Here is a 22246-nt window from a genome sequence, read left to right on the forward strand (position 1 = left end):
AGTGAACAAGGCTCTGCAATCAGCTACAAGGGTCGGTCCGGTTTTTTTTGCCACTACTGTACATCTTCTGATGTTTAATATAATCCCCATTTCAGTTTGGTTGATAGGCTTTCCCCTCTACTCACACTCTCAACCATCAGTGAAGGGGAAGACGCTACTATCCATCTTACTAACGTTCGACTAATTGACTTTCAACTTAGTGAAAAATTATATTATTGAAAATGCTTACTAATAATCTATATTTCGGATATGTATACTAAGCTTTTATATTTTATTTTATTGTTCTTTTTATTAACTGGCACATTAAAAAGCTAGTGACAGCAGAAGATAAATGTTTTCTTCACCGCTAGTTGCTACTCTACAACATACACAATGGGACAATCTGCACTGTGTCACTCCCCACTGACTTTATAGTACAAACCAACATTTCTTACTATAATTATTAGTTGAAAATACTGTAAGAACGACACTAAAATATACTCAACTATGTAACTGTCAAAAATCTATGTCACTGTATTTTATATTCACTTATGTACTTTATTTAATATTATAAATGCTTTCACATCCTCTCAACTTGTATGAAATATCGTGTAGGTAATGTGCATTTCCAGCTGCTGGCACATTACGAACACAATATTTGCCTCAATTCATCCAGTTATTCCCAATAGCTGTTTCACATTCATGTACCTGCCGTCAAAAACTTGCCTAATTACCAAGTCTTTTATTCAATTATTTAAAATGCCTACTCACTTAGCCTGCTCCGCAGTGGAACTGCATAGTTGTCTCACAGCGTGGAAGCTCTTGCGGATAGAGTGGATGTTGGCCAAGTTCATGAACTGGATCTCGCAGCTTGGATAATACTCAGGACACTCACAGCCTCCACCACGTGCACGGTTCGCTACTGCTGTTGTGTACGATCTTGCATCCATGATCAGCACCTTCTGCAACATTGCCAAGCCACATTATAAAATTAAAATTTTTTAACAATATTTCTGAATACTAATATGTGTCTCTGTGGATTCTACTACAGTAGAACCTCTATTATCCGTGGTAATGAAGGGGGTGGAGTGAATAGTTAATCGAAAAAAAAATGGATAATCCGTACTATAAAAGGTGTTCATAATCTAAGTGCATAATACAGTTTCGTAATTTCCCCCATGGAGTTTTCTTTTAACATGCTAGGTAGAAGATCATAAGTTCACTAATTTAAGTCTCTTTTTCAACTATGAGTTTTTAATGGCCAAAGGAAACTCCTTATGACGGCTGTCTGTGGAAATTTTACAATTCATTTTGATTTTCAGATAAATCTATTTTTTCAAGATAATAAATTTATTTAAAATGCTCGGTCATATGATTTATCAATTTTGCAAATTTATTATTTGCTAATACATCTTGAAAAAGATATTAATTATGAACGTTTTCGCCTGTACAGCATCATCAGATATTTAAAAATTTAACGAAATCTAAACATAAGTCCATTAAGTTGTACACAGTAATATGCATAACAAAGGTTGAATGATTTATCATGAGTTTTATGTAATGGAAAATCTTATATTAGGAGAATGTTCAGTTTTGAATAATCTGTGTAATTTGTTGATTTGCCGAAAGATAAATATGAAATTTATGATTATAGAATGTGAATATTAATACATATAACTCATGTTACATTTTTGTTATAGGTCACTTATTGTATAAATAACATTGTTAAAATTAATAAAATTTGAATATAAAATGTATAAAAATATGTACTTTATGCTCGGCCATGCCGAAATGTAGTAATTATACACCTGGTAGCAGTCCTTTAATGCATGTCATTAAAGTACACCTATTCATTGAAGTTCAGGTTTTCAATTATTCTCGGATATGCAATCGAAAGACAACTAGCAAAAGTCACGCAGGCTGGAAATCCAATACTGTCACAGAAGGTTATGTTCTGTCACTATAATAATTAGCGTTAATTGTAAATAATATTCAAATAAATTCAATTTGTCATCTTGTTTTTCAATGTCGAATTCAATTTCAAGGTTATATCAAGTTTAACGAGATTAGATCAAGGTTGTCTACATTCGTTTTGGGGAAAAAAATCAATACTTTGGCATCTGCGCACATCTCACAATTCACGAGATTGCACAAGGTCAGTTCCCTTCCCATTCACATAAGATAATGTGAAAGTTATGAATAATTTCAAGTTAGAAATATGGTCGAGCATAAAAAGTCGTATGAAACTTGCCTATAATGGTAATTAAGACGCTCGTATGAAAATTATGAAACTTGCTTGTGCTCTTTTCATAAACATCCTCGCGTCTTAATTACTATCATTATAGGCTCGTTGCATAATGTACTAATATGTCTATGTAAAACAGATCACGTAGTGTTATGCAATTATTACTGATGTAGTTAAATGGTGCGTGTTTTTATGCAATACATTTGTTTGTAATCTTCAGTAGTGATCATTCGAGTTCTTGAATTGTATTGTGTGCATGTGAAGTGAATACAGCATTCATTCATACTCCTACATTCTATAATCATAAATTTCATATTTATCTTTCGGCAAATCAACAAATTACACAGATTATTCAAAACTGAACATTCTCCTAATATAAGATTTTCCATTACATAAAACTCATGATAAATCATTCAACCTTTGTTATGCATATTACTGTGTACAACTTAATGGACTCAGGTTTAGATTTCGTTAAATTTTTTAATATCTGATGATGCCATACAGGCAAAAATGTTCATAAATATCTTTTTCAAGATGTATTAGCAAATAATAAATTTGCAAAATTGATAAATCATATGACTGAACATTTAAAATAAATTTATTATCTTGTCTGTGGAAAGATGGGAATAGTAGAGGTCTCATGTTGTAGATTTACAAACTTGATGCACTTTATATTTTGTTTAGATTGTGCACAGTAGGTCACATTGTCACACAATTGTACCTACACCGATTTCACCTTTCTGATAATCCTACTTGTCTGTGGTGTAATAATCACGATGAAGATCTGGAACACATTCTTCTATACTGTCCATCCATAAACCACAAAAGAAGTCAATTAAAATCATCAGTACCAGTTGCAGAAGACACAGCCCTGCAGTATATATTGACTACACCCCACCTCTGGCTACTAGCAACAGGCATCTATAATGAACACCGATCAAAATACCCCTCATTTCTCGTGAAAAACAACAACTGAATAGACTACAGTGGGCTATAGTAGACTTTATGTTGTCAGCAAACAGCTGGATACATTAAGAAGATCGACTGATCATCCTATCACAAAACAATGCCACATTCTAAACTTTTACAAATTGAAAATTGAGAACTTCTCTGACAATTGCCATACTAGTCTAACTCGTTTTCCTATATTTATTTACCCTTTGCAAATGTTAAAGAGTCTCTTTGGTGATTAAGGTTTCATACAGTTGCCGATATAAACATTGACATGCAGTGATCTCTCTATTGTCTGAGGTGTAACCGATCATCTATCAATGCTGGATAAAATTTAGTGTTCTCAATGGTAGTTATGTTGCATTAAGAACAATGTAATTCAAGCTTTCCAGCATGAATAGTAGGAGGAATTTTTCATCTTGCCGTAACTTCCAAAACTGTTACAAGATGCACTCAGTACCAGATCTTTCTCTGAAATAAAAGACACTCAGAGTGCAGTGTCAACAACACTCCCCCCCTCCCGTATAGTGCTGAAGTCAGAGAGTCCTACTTCCATGACAACTGAGGGGTTTGCCGGAAAAAGGGCGTATACATCAATATGGCGAATTGAGATACATGCAATCTAAGATTTTAAAACGCAAATGTTATGCACGCATGCAGCCCTGTCCTGCAGGTATGTACAGTACAATCAAAACAAAATTTCGCTACTATAATTATTCACTACATTTTAAACCGTTTTCCCGAAGAAGGGCGTATAGTTCTATCCGCCTTTCTTCCGGCAAAGCCTCAATTATGTACCACAATGGCAAGCACATACAGAATCTTTACCTGTGATAGTAAATTACTTCACTCACAAAATTAGTTTTATACAAATGAATTTTAGAAAATAAAATAAAAGAACAGTAGTACATTACATAGCATCATAATCCACAGTTAATTCCCGATTTACCACGAAAATCGTCTGTAGCTGCATTTAGATTGGCAACAGGCCATGATTGTTTGGCCAAACACCTGCATAGAATTGGAATCTATCAGTCTCCTAACTGCCCATTGTGCAACTCAAACCAAGAAATGGATTCGGAACACCTCAAAATCTGTGCTTCAGTGGCTGGCCATGATAATATCTTTGAAAAATATTGGAGTGCAAGAGGTCAAATGACTTTATTGTCAAACGCCTGTCATTAGAAAACAACAACATTACATACGTTTAAGAATTTCTGCGTGAAGAGTACAAACCTTGCTACTGTTTGAGGAGTCGGTGTCATTCTCAGTTGCCTCCCTGGTAGGTGTGCCAGTGTTGCCACGGTCCATCATTGTGCAGCGTCCTCTGTCATATGCACAGGCGTCTGCTATGGCTTTCAGCAGGTCTTCATCCTCAGACGACCGCCAGCCCAGCCATCCTACCTCAGGCTGGCTGCAGCGAGCTATCACTGCGCCATTACCTGTGTGCCTAGTGGTTCAATCCACAACGTAACAATTATATGGTTCATTGGAAAATTGAATAGACTACTATCTTATTATATAAAAATACTTTTTTTAAATTTTGTTTACAATCTGACACTCATATTGTCGGACCATCGGATCTGTGCCCCTGTAAGATATGCGAACTGAACCCTAATTCCTACTCAGCTCGGTAATTCATTTCTCTCCCTGCATTCCTATCTCTCTCTTTTCTATCTCTCTCCTTTTCTGTCCCCCACTACTCTCAATTTTGACTTTCTTGCAGGACAGTTTATTTGCACTTGCAGTCCAGTGTTGTCAACTCAACATGAACACTGTAGCACGGAGTGGGGAAAGAAACATTATTAAGCAAGTATGTAACAGCATTTTGCGATGAAGAGAAACAAACAGGTCAGTATCTGTTTCCTATAAATAAGGCAACGAAAAGAGCACTGCGATCACAGGTGGGGCTTATTTTATTTCAATTGACTACGTATTGAAATTACTTACTTAACTAATACTAATACAACATGTTATGTAATTTATATAGGCAGGTCAGAGCTCCTAATAAAGAAAATCAGGAGAGAGGGAGTCTGTGCAGGAGATGAAAAGCTAGAATCACCAAGGAAGAACGAACAGACCAAGGGGACTTTTAATTGTTGTAGATGATATGAACCGATGTATATTTTAAGAAGAAAGATACAAGAATTTTATACCGTGCAGAAAGAAGTTCCGACATTGAAGAAATTACTGAAGGTTGCGAGAGAAGCAATAATTTCCGAGGTTGAAGAGAAACGCTACGAAAGTGATTCAAGACATGGGATTTAGGTTTAAAAATGTAGAAATACAAGATGTATTTTGATTCAAAGAAATGATATTGTAGCATGGAGGACTAGTTATTTATGACACCGTTTGACGGAAATTTGGCAACATCCCTATTCGGCAAGGTTCGTGGCCTGCTGTTTAACGTGGTGGGAGGAAAGCGGGTGGAATGGAGTGAGTACAGGCGTTAACTTTTCCAAGAACGATGACAGCGCTGAAGGGGCACAGATCAGTTGGTCCGACAATATTTAAGATGCAGTCCAGTATAACCTGGAAGTTCACAAACAGGCCGTATAATTAAAAATTTCCAATATTTCGTCGTCATCTCCACCTTCCTATTCTAATGTCATTCCAGGTTTTCAGTGATTTTTTAGCTTATCTTCCTTTTTGTGTTTCAGAAAATTACCCGTATTCCCTATTCTTGTCAGTAACATTTGTATATATTCCTAACTCTTCCCTCATTTCTACATCTTTATTTTACTAATTATGGGAAGTCTTTACAGAACTTGAGACTGCATTAGTTTTTTTTTTTTCTTGGCAACAGTCCTAAATGCACATAAAATCAATTCTTCCACAACTCACCAAAACTGAGAACTTCAATGTGGGCTACATACGAACCAGAAATTTAATATGTAAGAAAATTCTAGGTCTATGTTAATGGTTATGGTACCAAAGATGAAAGTTATTAAAATAACACAGTTAATTATATCATGAGTTTATCCCCTGTGGTGGCTGAATGGTCAGACCTCCGGCCTGTCACGCAAGTAACCCAAGTTCGAGTTCTGGTCAGGTCTACGATTTTTCAGTGACATTTGTGGGAGACAAGGTTGGAGTTAGGGTTTTTCTCGGGGTTCTCCCATTTTTCCCCATATTAGGCATTTACATAATTGTGTCACCATTTCATCATCATTCCATAGTATTTCTTGATCGCAGACTGGCGACGCACGGAGGGGACTGGCCTAGGGATGAGGGGGATTGCCTGCTCAAAACCTGAGTATGCAGCGAACCTTAGTGTAGTCAGCCAGTGTGGGTTTGGGAATGCGCCTAGCTTGAGGGTTAGTGCAATAGATCGTAACACGTCACAGTGTTGGGCTTTAGTGCTATCTCCTATAAATTCAATTCAATATCATGAGTTTTACCACCTAAATTTATCTGCAAAAGAATGGTTTTAAACAATATAATCATTTCATGACGATGCTGACTCTCACCTCCAAACAACAGCAGGAACTCTCCGGGCACTTCTGAAGCGGGCTGCACTCTCTAGAGTCTCGTCTGAGATGCAAGCTGGCACAAGCAACAGTCGAGGGTAGGATGAACATAGTCGGTAGTCTGAATTGGCCTGTGTAAACAATTTAAGCACATCTCGTTAATCCAGATACTTTTACAAGAATAACAATCTATTCCTAGATCTAAACTTTACTATTATAGATTGTATTATATTAATTTGTCCTACAGAATTTATCTGTAATATTGACACTTAATATTTAAGGAGAAAAATTCGCTCTGGCGCCGGGGTTCGAACCCGGGTCCTTGGTTCTAAATACCAAGCGCTCTGACCACTGAGCTACGCCGAATTCAATCCACAGCACCGGATAGAATTCTCTTCCTTCGATGTTTCCCTTTAAGGTCTGACTCCAAGTTAGGCATATACGTGTTGACGTGTACGAGTATGTCCAATGTCAACTGCCATTATACTAGGAGCGCACACAGCTGAGTGACTTGTTGGCCGGGAATCCGCAGTTATTATGCACTGCTAGCTATGAGACAGCTAATTTCCGTCAATGATTTATCATATTGATATAAAGTGAAACCATTGCTAATTACATGTTATACATATTTGTTGTATTAACATTTTCGCCATGCTTTTTGGCATCATCAGACACTTTTGATCTTTTCAGTAACTAACCTCATGTATATAATGTCTTACATTTTATATAGTAATATAAGCATGTGAGATCACCAAACTAAAACCTTAATATGTGATTTAAAACATGGACATAAAAGTCATGATTTTAAAATAATATGTGGTACATTGGAATTTACTATTTACAAGCTTTCAGTTACATATTTAAAAACAATTTAATTGTTATTTTGGTATTAAATTTGGATATCATGTATATGTTTGTTGCCCGAATCATATCAACATTTATTACTGTTACGGTTGCACATAAGTGAAAACTCATTTACAGTAAAATACCTTATTTAAAAACAATTGTTCATGAGCATATGGGTTGTGCTGTGTGAGGTGTAGTGTAATTTGTAGTAATTTTGAATACTCTTGGTTTGCTTAAAACCCTTTAAAAAAAAAAAGTATAGAAACGACAATTTATTTTCACAATTTTCTACTAGACTTTTCTACCATGAAATTAATCACAATCATACAAACCGCTTTACCCTCCGAAAAAATTACTTCAGGAAAGTGACTGTTAATTGATTTGAAAGAGATTTACTTAAACTATCTGAAACAAATTAAAGTTAGTAATGTAAGTGACAGAACAAGAAACCGACAAGCCAGTTCAAAAGGAAAACAACTTAAAATTTTAAGTTTTGATAAACTTGCGTTTTAAAAGTTCATGTTGTTGTGAAAAATCCAAGGATCATTGAAATTACTCAAAATTCTGTTAATAATGTTTTATATATACTGTAAGTTTTAAATCAGAATGTGTTAATTGGATTTTACACAGCAACATGGAGTTTTAAAACGCAGTTTTAAATTTTGAGCTGTTTTCTTCTTGAACTGGACTGTCGAAATAGACTTCTCAGTAATCTTATAAGCATCACCTTTTTCTCCTCTTTCACCTGAAGGCAAAGATAGAACCGTTGTAGATTTCTAAAACTTCTCATCAACTGAAAAGTGCAATCTAAACCTTTTGTAGTTGTTACTGCTCCATAATCGTTACAAGGCACACCAACCTGTGAAATACGCCAAGCACCATGCACGTCAAACTTGAGACGTTCCACTTCGGCACGGAAGGACGACACACCAGAGAGAGCATCTCTGCTGCCCCCCAGACGTGCAGCTACCTCCTCTCCTCCCTCTTCACTCGACCATGCCATGAATGCAAATGCAAAGAGGTCTTCAATGTTGCATGGGGACATGGTCGCCTTGTGAAGTCTCCGGAACCAGTCCAGGCAGTGCTCGTTCGTGGTGAACGTACATCTGCAGCACACATTTACGTCTTAAATATGTAGGCCTACACCACTGTCATTATTTTACACTATTTTTCTGGGGGAGCCAGAAGGGGAAAATGAAACAATAGGGTCCACACCTGTGGAGTAACAGTCAGCGCGTTTGGCCGCGAAACCAGGTGGCCCGAGTTCGAATCCCGGTCGGGACAAGTTATCTGGTTGAGGTTTTTTCCGGGGTTTTCCCTCAACCCAATATGAGCAAATGCTGGGTAACTTTCGGTGTTGGACCCCGGACTCATTTCACTGGCATTATCACCTTCATATCATTCAGACGCTAAATAACCTAGATGTTGATACAGCATCGTAAAATAACCCAATCAAATAAAAAAATAAATAAATGAAACAATAGGGGGAGGGAGAACTGGATAGAGGTAATTTAATGGCAAGGTTCTACATTTTCACTTAGGCCTTATTATTATTATTATTATTATTATTATTATTATTATTATTATTATTATTATTATTATTATTATTATTCGGTTGAGAACTTTCTGCATTCCAGACTGTTCTCTAAAAAATTTGGAAGTTAGAATTTATAAAACAGTTATATTACCAGTTGTTCTGTAGGGTTGAGAAACTTGGACTCTTACATTGAGAGAGGAATCAAGATTAAGAGTTTTTGAGAATAAGGTGCTGAGGAAAATATTTCAAGCTAATAATAATAATAATAATAATAATAATAATAATAATAATAATAATAATGATAATGAAAAATAATGTCGCTGAAACTTACTGTATCTAAGTTGCTAGTTAAATTGAAAACATTACAAATGTAAATATAATACTTAGGACTATCATTTATGAAGTAAAAATACAATTAATTATTTAGATATTTAAATACATTTATATTTCAACATATTAAGAGAAAATCAATTCAGTAAACTAGCCTAAAGTTGATTACAAAATTATCACGACCATAAATTAATATCTACTTGTAAAAAAAAAAAAAAAAAAAAAAACCGCACGCACGCACGCACGCACACACACACACACGAGCTGCAGAATGTTCTGCAAATTTGATGAATTGACAAAATATCTTTTGCCTACACTTGGCATCAACTAAATATTATTTCCCAGAATGAGAATAACATACGATTATAAAATATATAAATCACAAATATATTTGACACTAATACCAGAGTTAAATAACAATAATAATAATAATAATAATAATAATAATAATAATAATAATCTTTATTAACCCCAAATGTGTACAACTTTTAGCCATTTTTTTTATTTGTTCTCAAGGCCTGGCTCGGGACCTCACAGAGTGGAATGGAAGTGACTGTGGAAAGTTGATGGAATGATGATAAGGGTGAGGAGAAACGGGAGAATCCCCTTGGGCCTGCTTCGTCCACCACAATTTCCTTCAAGAACAAGGCAGGGAAAGAACCCAGGTCGTCATGGAAGGCAGAGAGGCTAACCATTCAGCCACCAAGGTTAAATTACGATCAACTTTCGTTGGCAGTACTGTAATGTTATGTTACATATCAATATTTCTTAATATACTTATCATGATAGCAACTTGCGAAGAATAGATAAACCTCTGCTATCTCATGACAATCAATTAATCCAATCAAGTCTTTCACAATTTATCTGAAGGCATTGAATTAAAATACACATGTCATGATATAAAGAGTTATATATCATATCACTGGAAGTCTCAGATCTGACAAGAAGATATAATATTTCTGAGTTCACTAACCTGATACTGGATTTCAAGGACTGTCCTGTATTTAAGAGAAATATCAGTGATCCTTGTAATTAATTCATTCACAGAATGCCGATTGTCCTATATTTTGGAATTCATGATCCAATTATCTCTATAAACTGAATACTGATAGCGAATAGGTGGTAATTTTGTAAGAATATGACAATAAAATGCCAAAATTTTTCAAGTTACCAATCTTGTTACATTATATCAATTTCATCATCATCATCTACTAAATAGACTTTAGACCATGTGGTCTGTTGCAGACCCAAACCAATTTCAAGTTGGTTGGCGAGTTGGTATAGCGCTGGCCTTCTATGCCCAAGGTTGCGGGTTCGATCCCAGGCCAGGTCGATGGCATTTAAGTGTGCTTAAATGTGACAGGCTCATGTCAGTAGATTTACTGGCATGTAAAAGAACTCCTGCGGGACAAAATTCCAGCACATCCGATGACACTGATATAACCTCTGCAGTTGCGAGCGTCATTAAATAAAACATAACATTTAACCAATTTCAAAAGCATTTACAGTTATGTAAGTAGAGTTTTCTCACATGATTCTGAAGTGAACAGACATATGAAACAAAGAGTTCACTTTATTTAAGTAAAGCAGCATTGCTGAGTTAAATCTATTCTGTACTACGTCCTATAAATACTATTAAAATCATCTTAAATTCAATAAAAACTTGTTGTGCCCAAGTCTCTATAAAGCAAAAGCTCGGTTATTAAAAACTAATTGAGACAGGGAGATCAAAAATCCACTAACTCAAATTTTTGACAAAATTGAGTTATTGGCTGGATGATGCTTTTTAGTTTGTCCCGCATGCGTGGAAGGCAAGAATACACTAATATCGACATTCATCTGCATTCTGGGGGCTGTTTTGAAACTCGTGGAAGTCAGAACTCCACTTACTCCATGGAATAAGAGTTTTTTTGCATTCCAAGCTTAATTTCCTGGTAGGTGGCAACACTATCGCTCAACCAGCTGAGTAAAGTGATACGATACGGTATTCAGAATGTCACAAAAATCTATGAAATCCATGTAAGTAAGGCTATTAAAGGCACAATATCAAGTCGATTAACTTCCAGAAACCCAATACAGATGCATCATTCCTCAGTCAATTAAAGCACAATTCAGCATTGCCACTGAAAGAAGAAAGCAAAAGGACTTGCAAAATTTAATGCAGTTTATTTCTGAGGGAAAGTAGGATGAATTACCAAACTCTGTTTGCGGACAGTAATAATCTGGAATCTAGATGCACAGGAAGAACATGAGAGTGAGAGAAAAAACAGAATCTGTAACATGAATGAGGCTGTGTTAACATTTTAATATTGTTTGTGGTTTTATTTGTGTATTTTGATGTGCTTCATGGTAATTTGTGATTTTCTGTCTCATACATTTGAAATTTAAAAAAACTGTAGCAATGTTAATCTTAATAATAAACTTCCATTTTCTCGTGTATTCCAATGTGTCATAAGGAAAGTATGATATACTTATTTTTTTTTTTTCTTCACATGGCTCATATTTATTCACTTTTCTTAATTCATACATTGTGGAAGTCAGAAAAGCACCGACTCCAGCAGTGTTTATTTCAAATTGTAGCGTAAGATAATGTAAAAATTTAGGTTTTGAAGTATTTAATTGATAAAGAATATAATTTTACACAATATTAATAGATAAATGTATACTATTTAAAGTTAGTAAGAGAAATAATAAGTTTTTTCTCTCTCCTGTAAAATTTGGTTTATTGGAGTTTAGGGAGTTTTTGATTTCCATGTCTCAGTTACAAATAATATTAATACATTTTAATCGTACGATTTGGGCTATTTACACATTGATTATAAGTTTGTGTTACTTATTCTAATAATATATGAGACATCCAGCAAAGATGGCAATGATCCATGGAATCTTGATTAAGAAGGTATTGTGCCAAGTTAATCTCTACAACAATAGAAATTCTGCATATTAAATGCACGTCTTGGTAACACTTTTATCAGGCGTGTATATTTATATTCTAAAGAGGTAACCAAGAAGATTTCATACGACATAAATAAATAATTAGGAGAAAGTTTTATACATAGGAAGAGAGGAAAAATAGTGTTATAAAAACACAGAAAAAATGTGTAAGGGAATGCTTGGCGTTTTTAGTAACTTTAGTATAGACATGATAATGTTGCACGACTACGTAAATACACATTAAAAGATAAATCATTGACCTCAATTTGTTTTCTCTTGATATATATACATAATAAGTAGTGTTAAAGTAAAGTTCCAAGTAAACTCAATGCATATGCAACTGAATAACAACATATAATTTTATTCATGATGACGATGATTATGAATGGTGACGGCGTGAATAATGAACGAAAATAATGCCATTAACGACAATAAAATTTATTATTCTCGTTTCGGAGTACAATCAAGGCTGTACCACCAGTCAAGGAGAAAAATGAACTCGGGCATTAAACCACAAATACTACTGTTATCTCAAGGGCATCTGAGGTTCTGTAATAGTAACACAATGTACAATGTTAGTACACATTATAACATTAAGTACTGTTTATGTAACTAGGAACTACGGTGATAACAACAAAATAGGACTTGTGAAGCCTACTTCTTTAGAATAGTAAATTTAACGATTGTAACAGATTACTTTTATCTCAATTTAAACGTACAAACAACATGAAAATGACAGGTAAAATTAAGTCTTGGTGAATACGAACGAATCGAAGTGAACGAAACTGCTGTGAGTGAATGAATAAAAAAGGGAGAAACGAAGGTAGTTACATAAAAATTAGAGATACCTATTCCAGAATTGAAACGTGCATATTGCAAATTTAAATAAATACATATTCATTGGTACAAGTAAATCTGATAAATGCATCAAAGCTAATCTCCGAACAGCTTTTGAACTGTTATCTATGAGTTAATCTTCAGGCTCTAAGAAGCAGAACAAACGAACGTAAAAAAGGCAGATGGTTATATAAAATTAGACAAATAGAAGAATGCAGATATTTCAGAATTTATAAAGTGTATCATTTTGCATTTTAATAAATAAATAATTTATTAATTGGCACATAAATGAACAGGAAAATACATTCAGTACCACAACAGCTTCTGAACTGTTATCCAACAATTAACAGATCTTCAGAGAGAGAGAGAGAGAGAGAAAGACGAACTCATAAAACAGGTGGTTACATAAAATTAAACAAAAAAATGTTATTAAATGACTGAAACATGTATACGGTACCATTAAGTATTTAAATACAGTAAATATATGATTAATTAAAACAAATATGTTTGATAAATGAATTAAAAAATATATCCCTCAGCAGCTTCTGAACCAGGTCTGCAGAACTCGCAAGTAGGAGAAATATGACGTCAGCCTCACTCCACTTCTATTGGGAATGATAGACTTCCGCCCCGAGACTGAATGTTGATGCAGCTGAGTGTAACTAGAACGCCGTGACCGCTCAGGTAGAAAAGGTGGGTGGGGTAAGAAAGGGGAGGAAAGCAATCGCTCTCAAGAGCTACAGTTCTGCAGGTCTATTCTAAATTGTTGTCTAATGGTACAAGAGTATTTAGAAAAATCTGTGCTAAAAAGCTGCGAAAGAACTGAATGAGCCCAATGACTACGGACGAATTACGGTAATAATATATATAATTTAAACAAATAATGATTATATTAATTCTGTGACAACCAGCTGGGAAGTTCTCTTTCTATGGATTAAAATTATAAATATACACAAACCTACGAATTAGTAAAAAAAAAAAATTACTCATTGCCAGCACAGTGTTATACTGGCATTCCAAATTCGGCATCAACCCACCAATCACTTTCTAATGCACGTTGTACTAAGACCATAAACAAAATACTATGTAGGTTGAGCAGTACAACAACCAGCCAATATGTATGCGCTGATATCTTGTTCTACCCACGAACATTATATTGTAAAAAGCAACAGCTGTAATAAATCGTGTTTCAATGGATATCTAACGTCTTAAATGGTCACAAAAAAATATCGCGTAGAAATTATAGACTGAATTCAAGCTTGAAGAATATTATAAAAAACGCGGAATAAAAAATCTTTCCTTAGGTTACTGCATTCAATATATTTAGACAGCCGGAAAAGATAATAGGAAAACAGTATGCATCCAAAACTGGCTTGCCTTGCATACTCCGTAAGAGACGTGCTTTTGATATAAAAATCTGAAATTTTCAGAATATACTGTAAATATGTAGGGCCTGATATGCTAGCAAAGAGAAGCACCAAATGAAAGCCTAAATTTGAAAATCATGCATCATTTCCAATGTAGAGAGCTATTGCCACGACGATGATGATGATAATAATAATACTTATTTACAAATGGCTTTTAGAGAACCTGGAGGTTCATTGCCGCCCTCACATAAATCCACCATTGGTCATTAATAAACTTCCTCGTATGTAATCGTGAAAACTTTGTAACTAATTCAACAGTTCATAGCATAAATACACGTAAAAAAATGACTTTCATACTCCATCGGCAAGTCTATCGTGCTATCAAAAAGGAATGCGTTATATGGCAGTAAAAATTTTAATAGCCTCCCTATCGATATAAAAAATGAAACTCAAAACATAAAATTATTTAGGGCCAAATTGAAGAAGTACCTAATTTCTCACGCCTTCTATTCTGTAGGTCAATTCATGACATTCAATAACACTTATCGATACTAAAACTATGTGTTGTACTAGTAGACTATATTGTAAATCTTGTCTGTATATATTTAATCTAGACTGTGACTATAAATTAAGACTTTATAATAGTATTAATTTTTTTGACTTGTTCCATATTCTAGCTGTAAGCAATGTATGAATACTATGGAATGTTAATAAATAAAATACAATACAATACAATCCGAGGAAGATCAATCCAGTCCCTACCAACATATCCCACATCCCTCAAATTCATCCTTCCATCTACGTCTCGGTCTCCCCAAAAGTCTTTGAAATTTTGTTACCTTCTGAGCCTTTCAAATGACATTTTATTTTATTCCATTCATTTTTTCACATTAAATTAGAAGACGGGAATCTCTGTAACTACGATTATCTTCCTATTCTCTCCTCCACTTATCTTCGTGGTCACAGCTCGAGTTTCGTTAACTCTGCGTCAGAAAGTGCTAACAATTTGTAAAATTAATTTGCATTAATTTATTGACTGTAACACACAAATATTAGTTAACATAAACACACATGTTCATAACCCCTTATCACAGTGTGTAATGCAATTCAACATACTGTAACCACTGATATGAATGATTCATTTTCTTACTCTACATAGCTATGTAGATGCATTTAGAAATTAAATTGTGTTTCATTTAATGACACTCGTAACTGCCGAGGTTTGTATCAGCGTCACCAGTTTGCCAGAATTTTTTCCTGCAGGAGTTTTTACATGCCAGTAAATCTACTGACATGAGCCTATCGCATTTAATCTGGGCTGGGATCGAATATGCAACCTCAGGAACAGGCTATACTTTACCGACTGCGCCAACCAGGCCGACATATGCATTTAGATGATCTACTGTCAGAACAAATACAGAACTAAAATCTGAAATTTTTTCTATATTCTCAGGATAGAATTCTGAACTGCAAAATGAAATTCATTCGTCTCAATCAATCCCACCAACAATAATACAAACAAGTGACCCCAAACCTGTACGACAAAGAGATGCCTAATACAGCATGCAGTGAAATAATTCAACTTCTTTTGTATTTACAAAAAGGAAAATGAAGTCCACAAAAGGATTTCAATTTCATTAAGTACAGACAAGATTTAAAAAAAGTGAAAGGTATTGAACCATTGATGATGGCTAAGAGGAATGTTATGTAGGTGTACAGGAAATAGCAGATAGAACTAATGTACTACTACACTATGGTATTGAGATGCCACATACAAAGTTTTCCAGAGGCGTATACTGGTTAAAGGGTTTGGGCTACCGCTGACCCTATTATTACACAAAATATATCTAACAATTACTTTAATTTTAATTACTATGGTAAAACTAATAATACAAAATTATTACATTATGTTATATTATAAACTTTTTCTTTTGTAATTTCCTTGGGCTACCGCCGGTAGCCCGCAAAATACGCCCCTGAAGTTTTCAGAGTTTCCAACACATTATCTTCATATTTTTATTATGTCAAGTACAAACTTTATATAAAACTGAATTAAAAGTAATTTTCTGTAAACTGATAGTAATATCAGCTCCTCTTGTTCCAGATTTCCTTCCTTCTTTACGTAAGGCAGAAGGCAGTTTGGTCAAATTTTGTCTGAAATCTGCTCTCATATATGGCCTTATAATTCATACATACTTAGGGTATGTAACATATAATGTAGATTATATAGGATACGAAATATGTGATCTCATCATATCAATTTCACGGATATGCTTTCATACATGTGTTTTGGCTTAGGATTAAAAATGAGTCTTGTGGTTAAAATGAGGTCGAGAGTTAAATTGTTCAATCCACCATCTGCATGGACGTCCTTGACATATTTAATATATTAAAATATACTAAGGCTATAACCTAATTGTTCACAGATTGTCCACTAAATATTGTATAATTCTGACTGCTAGAAGAACAAGAATCACAGAATGTAACATACTGTATTTGTTCAATGTTCTCATTTAATGATACGAAATTTTTTACAAAAGTTCTTGATGTGCAATTACTTCTCATTTTAGTTTTCCAACTATAAATAAGTTACATATGTTAACTGGAACAAACGTATTTTCTTCAAGTTTCCACATTAATATCTGATTATATGAAGTATAAAAGACTGATTACACAATGCAGAACTCCACACATTGTATTCTTCACCTAACATAATTAGGAACATTAATTTCAGATGCCTGAGATGGGTAGAGCATGCAGCACAAATAGGTGAATCCAGAAATGCATGGTAGAATGTTAGTGGGGAGACCTGTGGGAAAAAAGAGACTTTTAAGGAAGCTGAGACATAGATGGTAGGATATTGAAATGGATTTGAGAGAGATAGGATATGATTGTAGGGACTGGATTAAATTGGATTAGGGACCAATGGCGGATTTATGTGAGTGCGGCAATGAACCTCCGGGTTCTCTAAAAGCCATTTGTAAGTAAGTGTAAAGGAACTGGAGCTCTCTAAAAAAAACTCTATGTATGTTACCTGGATCATGGACTTGTCCAACACAAGTTATAAATCACGGGGGTATGTGGGGTTTTGAACCCTGGTCCACAGGATTTATATGTCTAGCACTCTAGCCACCAGACCATGGTGCCAGCAGATAAAAAAAAAAAATATATATATATATATATATTTATTTATTTATTTAGAGAATTTCACAGAAATACAATTTTTTGTGTTATACCGAAAAAAAAAATTGTCTATGTAGAATGATTTCTCATGACTGGACAGATATGGTTCATAGTGAAGAGAAATTTCATACAGGAATGATGCATATAAAAACAATTTACTGAAAATTAGCTACGACGGTTTTTTTCTCTTTTACTTCCTCAGTATAAGAAGTATGGAGAAGCATTGTGATGCCACAACAATCTATTTCGAGATTTCCATATAAAAACACGTTTTAGCATCCATGATTCCGAATATGTGGCTGCTGAGATACTGCTTATGTACGGCAATCTTTCTTGAATTGATAGATAGACAATTATCTGCACTGAATATCTACAAGTCAAGTCAAGAGGAAATTATGAATATATTCAATATTTTTACTAAAAATGAATGGTTCACTATTGGGGGGGGGAATCACAATTTAAATCTGCTTTATACATTTTCTTCTTGAATACATTTCTTACACAAGACGAAGTGATAAACACCACACATCTAGGAAAAATCAGCCTATTACTTATAGAATTAGGGCTACAATCGAAAATGTCATTAGAAAATATTTTAGGGCTGAAAGATATATGTATGCATTACTTTTCAAAATTAACCTAACTGTGAAAATTTTAATATTTCCTAGATCAGTGGTATTCAATCTATGTTACGCATACCTCCAGGAGTATACGAGGTTATCTCCACACATATGCATTGCACTGACTATTATGTAAAAATGCCGACATATTTAGTTTATTATACTTGTTGATAATTATTGTAGTTTACATACTTTCTTTTACAATATCAATTATTGTTTCTCCTTGCTTCAATAATATTTTACATAATTCATTATTATTATTATTATTATTATTATTATTATTATTATTATTATTACGACAACAACTGTGTTGGTAGTAGCAGTAGGCAGTGGCAGTAACAATGATAATAATAATATAATAATAATAATAATAATAATAATATTATTATTATTATTATTATTATCATCATCATTATTATTACATTCTTGCGGTGAATAACCGATACATTACTATAGACATGGTTAACAATAAATACCTACAATAAAACACAATGAAACGCAAATACAACAAACACTATTATTTTATATACCGGTAGTAATTTCTATTAAAACTCATTAACACGCCCTACCTATAAAAATCATTTAATGAATAAAAAGAATTATTGATAAGTCATTTTATAATAATAATAATAATAATAACAATAATAATAATAATAATAATAATAATAATAATAATTTATTTTGCTTACAACATCAATCATAGTCTTTTGTTATTTCTTATATAGGCTAAATGCAATGTAGTTTAGAGTTACTAAACAAAATGTATTTTGGGGGTATGCTAGCAAAGAAGATTGAATACCACTGGCCTAGATGAAGACATAAATGTACCTTCAGAACACGTATTCCACTCCTGTCACAAATAATGATATATCTGCAAACGCCATCTTGTTCACAACAATAGAACCAGCCTCAACAATAGTTCATAAGCCTTCGGATTTCTCTCGAAAGATTAACTCGCGATATGACCAGAGATGTTACGGTGAGTATAAATAACAGCCAAAAAAAAAAGTAATTCAAGGGAGGGTGAGAATGATACAGTTAAAAACCACACAGGAGAACATATTAAAAGTTCAGAGTCCAATGCTATTAGGAGCGGTATCATAATTTCTTCAGCATATACTTTTGTCATTTGTTGGGTAATTTTTATATTATTTTATTAGTAGCTTCCTCATATGTGTAAGAAATGAAGTCGCACATAAAACCATTTTTGTTAAAAGTGGCTTTGGACTATCTCATTCTCATCCCCTTCAATTATTTAAAAGCCAAACAGAGTACTAAGTGCCAGTTTTTAAGGTCAAGATACTATCTCTCCTGGGGGGTGAGCATTCATAATAAAATATGATCAGAATGAAAACACAGCAAAGGTAGAACAAATAACTACTCATGGTTGCCTGCCACGATAGAAAACCACGTTTTCATTAAAAAGTTGCTCTAAAATGCTAAATGTGAAATACACAGATACTGTAAGATGCTGAATTTGTAAATTCAAACTGCTATAAAATCATGACTCCAATAAAATTTAGTTTCATGCATGTATTTACAGCTCCAGGGTTAAAAGAACGAGTTGTATTTGTGTGTTTATTTATTTAGTCATTTATTTATTTCCTTGTTTATTACTTATTTATTTACTTAATCATTTACTTTATTCGGAATTATTGTGCTGCTAGTCTACATCCAACTGCTCTCAGTTTACAAGAATTGAAATAATATGCATCCTTTTTCTCTGTTAACATACTGGTAATGTAAAAAATGACGAATGTTTTCATTCAGATTTATATTACCGAGTTGAAACCGATTCATATATATAAATAATTGAAGATCACAGATTAGAATCCTCTTGTGGAGCCTCATTAGACATTCCAAGAATCATCAGGCACTAGATAAATAGAAAGCACCTTGAACATTGGACAGCAGTGGCGAAAGGATATGAAGGTCATACGGTTTTGTTATCTTTGAACAGAGAAAAGATACAAAAGGTTGCAGGACTATAACTGTATACTACTAACTCAATGAACACTTTGCACATACGGATCCAGTAAATTGTTCAATACGTAAAAAGTGCTCCAAGCAGAGGAAACCACAGTCCACATCCTCTGTGAATATGAATATCCTACCATAAAATTAGATTTAGATACTTCGGATATCCTTTTTCGAAACCAAGTGACAGTCAACTGACCTCTGTAGACTATCTTGTGGTTTATCAATGTGGCAGGTCTTAAACAGGGTTTACTAATAGTACATTATGCAACGAGCCTATAATGGTAGTAATTAAGACTCGAGTATGTTTATGAAATGAGCGCGAGTTTCATAATTTTCATACGAGCGTCTTAATTACCATTATAGACAAGTTTCATACGACTTTTTATGCTCGACCATATTTCTACTTGAAATTATTCATAAGTATTCATGTTATTCTTACCTGACTGGGGAGCAGAACTGACCTTGTGCAATATCACGTAAATTGTGAGATGTGCGCAGACGCGAAAGTATTGATTTTTTCCGAGACACAAATGTCATTGACCTTGATATAATCTAGAGAGTAAAATAAACATTAATCTTGATATAACCTTGAAATTGATTTAGACATTGAAAAACGAGATGACAAATTGAATTTATTTGACTATTATTTACAATTAACGCTAATTATTATAGTAACAGAACATAACTTTCTGCGACAGTATTGGATTTCCAGCCTCCGTGACGTTTCGCTAGTTGTCTTTCGATTTCATATCCGAGAATGATCGATACTTGCACTTTCATATTGCTACAATGGTGTTTTCTGATTGGTGGAACACCTGAACTTTAATGAATAGGTGTACTTTAATGAGGTCCATTAAAGGGCTGCTACCAGGTGTATAATTACTACATTTCGGCATGGTCGAGCACAAAAGAATTAGGAGTACACAATGAATCTTAAAGAAAGATTGAAGAAAGCTGGGTTTGCAGTGAAAGACCTGCCCTTGGGCAGAACACTGAATGAATGAAAATTTATATTACAGCTATAAGAGATAAGTTTTTCAAAAACCATCTCAATTCTGGACAAAATTTTGAAAGTATAAAATATTATTAGGAATAAAAACAGAATCTAATATGCATTTCTATTGTTAAAATGCTGATGTAGCTTGAAGTTGGTTAAAAATCACTGATCACAACAAAATATATATGCAGACCTCTGATTGAGGTTCTGGCCGATAAGTTACATATTGTGACAGCTGCACCGGGGTTCGAACACGCGTCCGATAGGGCGCGGCAAACGAAACGCTGGTACAGGGAGCATCTGTATACTGAGAGGGCAGAGGGGGTGTATTACGGCAACGCGGCGAGGGGAGGTTGCGCGCGCATCTGCTACCTGCCGAGTGAGGATGGAAGCAAACTGCTACGTGCGGAGTGAAGGGGGGGACGGACTCTCCCGAATCGTCCAGAAGCCCGTCGAAGTGGAAATCCATATTGTTCAAGAGTGGAATCTTTGGCGAACTCTCCAGAAACTATGGTTTAGTTATAAAAGAAGAAACGCGAGCGAACTTGAGTAGTTTATTCATAGTTTATTCAGCCAGTCAGTAAGCCAGCGTTGTTACAGAGCAGTTTTGGACAGTAAGCGAGTTAGTCTTGTGTAGCAGTGAAACCAGCTTCGAGACCAGAGCGCGACTTGAGTTGTGTCCGTAACTGTGGAGCCTGAAACCCGGAGTTCGAGTGCAGTGGACCGTAGTTGAGGGACCTGAGTTCGAAGTTCAGCGGATCGTCTCTGAAGGTCTGGGGTTCGAGATTCTGTGAACGCGAGTGACTGAGCTAGAAAAACTAGCTAAGACAAACGAGCTGTGAACTGAAAACTGACCGTTCTGTGTTGTAAATAGTGCTTTGTAAATATTAGTTAAGATTAACAGTTCATTGTTGTTCGTAATAGTCCAAGTAAATTGTCATTGTCGTCAGTGGAGTGCACTAACGAATAC

General features: G+C 34.5%; 1 protein-coding gene across 3 annotated transcripts in view; it reads right to left on the reverse strand.

Moving 5' to 3' along the window:
* LOC138713110 (phosphatidylinositol-3,5-bisphosphate 3-phosphatase MTMR3) overlaps positions 1–22246 on the reverse strand; it is a 67124-nt gene that overhangs the window by 34235 nt on the left and 10643 nt on the right. For all 3 annotated transcript variants that reach the window (XM_069844889.1, XM_069844888.1, XM_069844890.1), the window contains exons 3-6: positions 8351–8597; positions 6646–6776; positions 4412–4625; positions 751–941 (exon numbers count right to left, since the gene is read on the reverse strand). In XM_069844889.1, the coding sequence (XP_069700990.1) occupies positions 751–941; positions 4412–4625; positions 6646–6776; positions 8351–8597 (783 nt within the window). The remainder of the gene's footprint in view (positions 1–750; positions 942–4411; positions 4626–6645; positions 6777–8350; positions 8598–22246) is intronic.

Source organism: Periplaneta americana, chromosome 14, assembly GCF_040183065.1.
Source record: "Periplaneta americana isolate PAMFEO1 chromosome 14, P.americana_PAMFEO1_priV1, whole genome shotgun sequence".
Taxonomy (NCBI): domain Eukaryota; kingdom Metazoa; phylum Arthropoda; class Insecta; order Blattodea; family Blattidae; genus Periplaneta; species Periplaneta americana.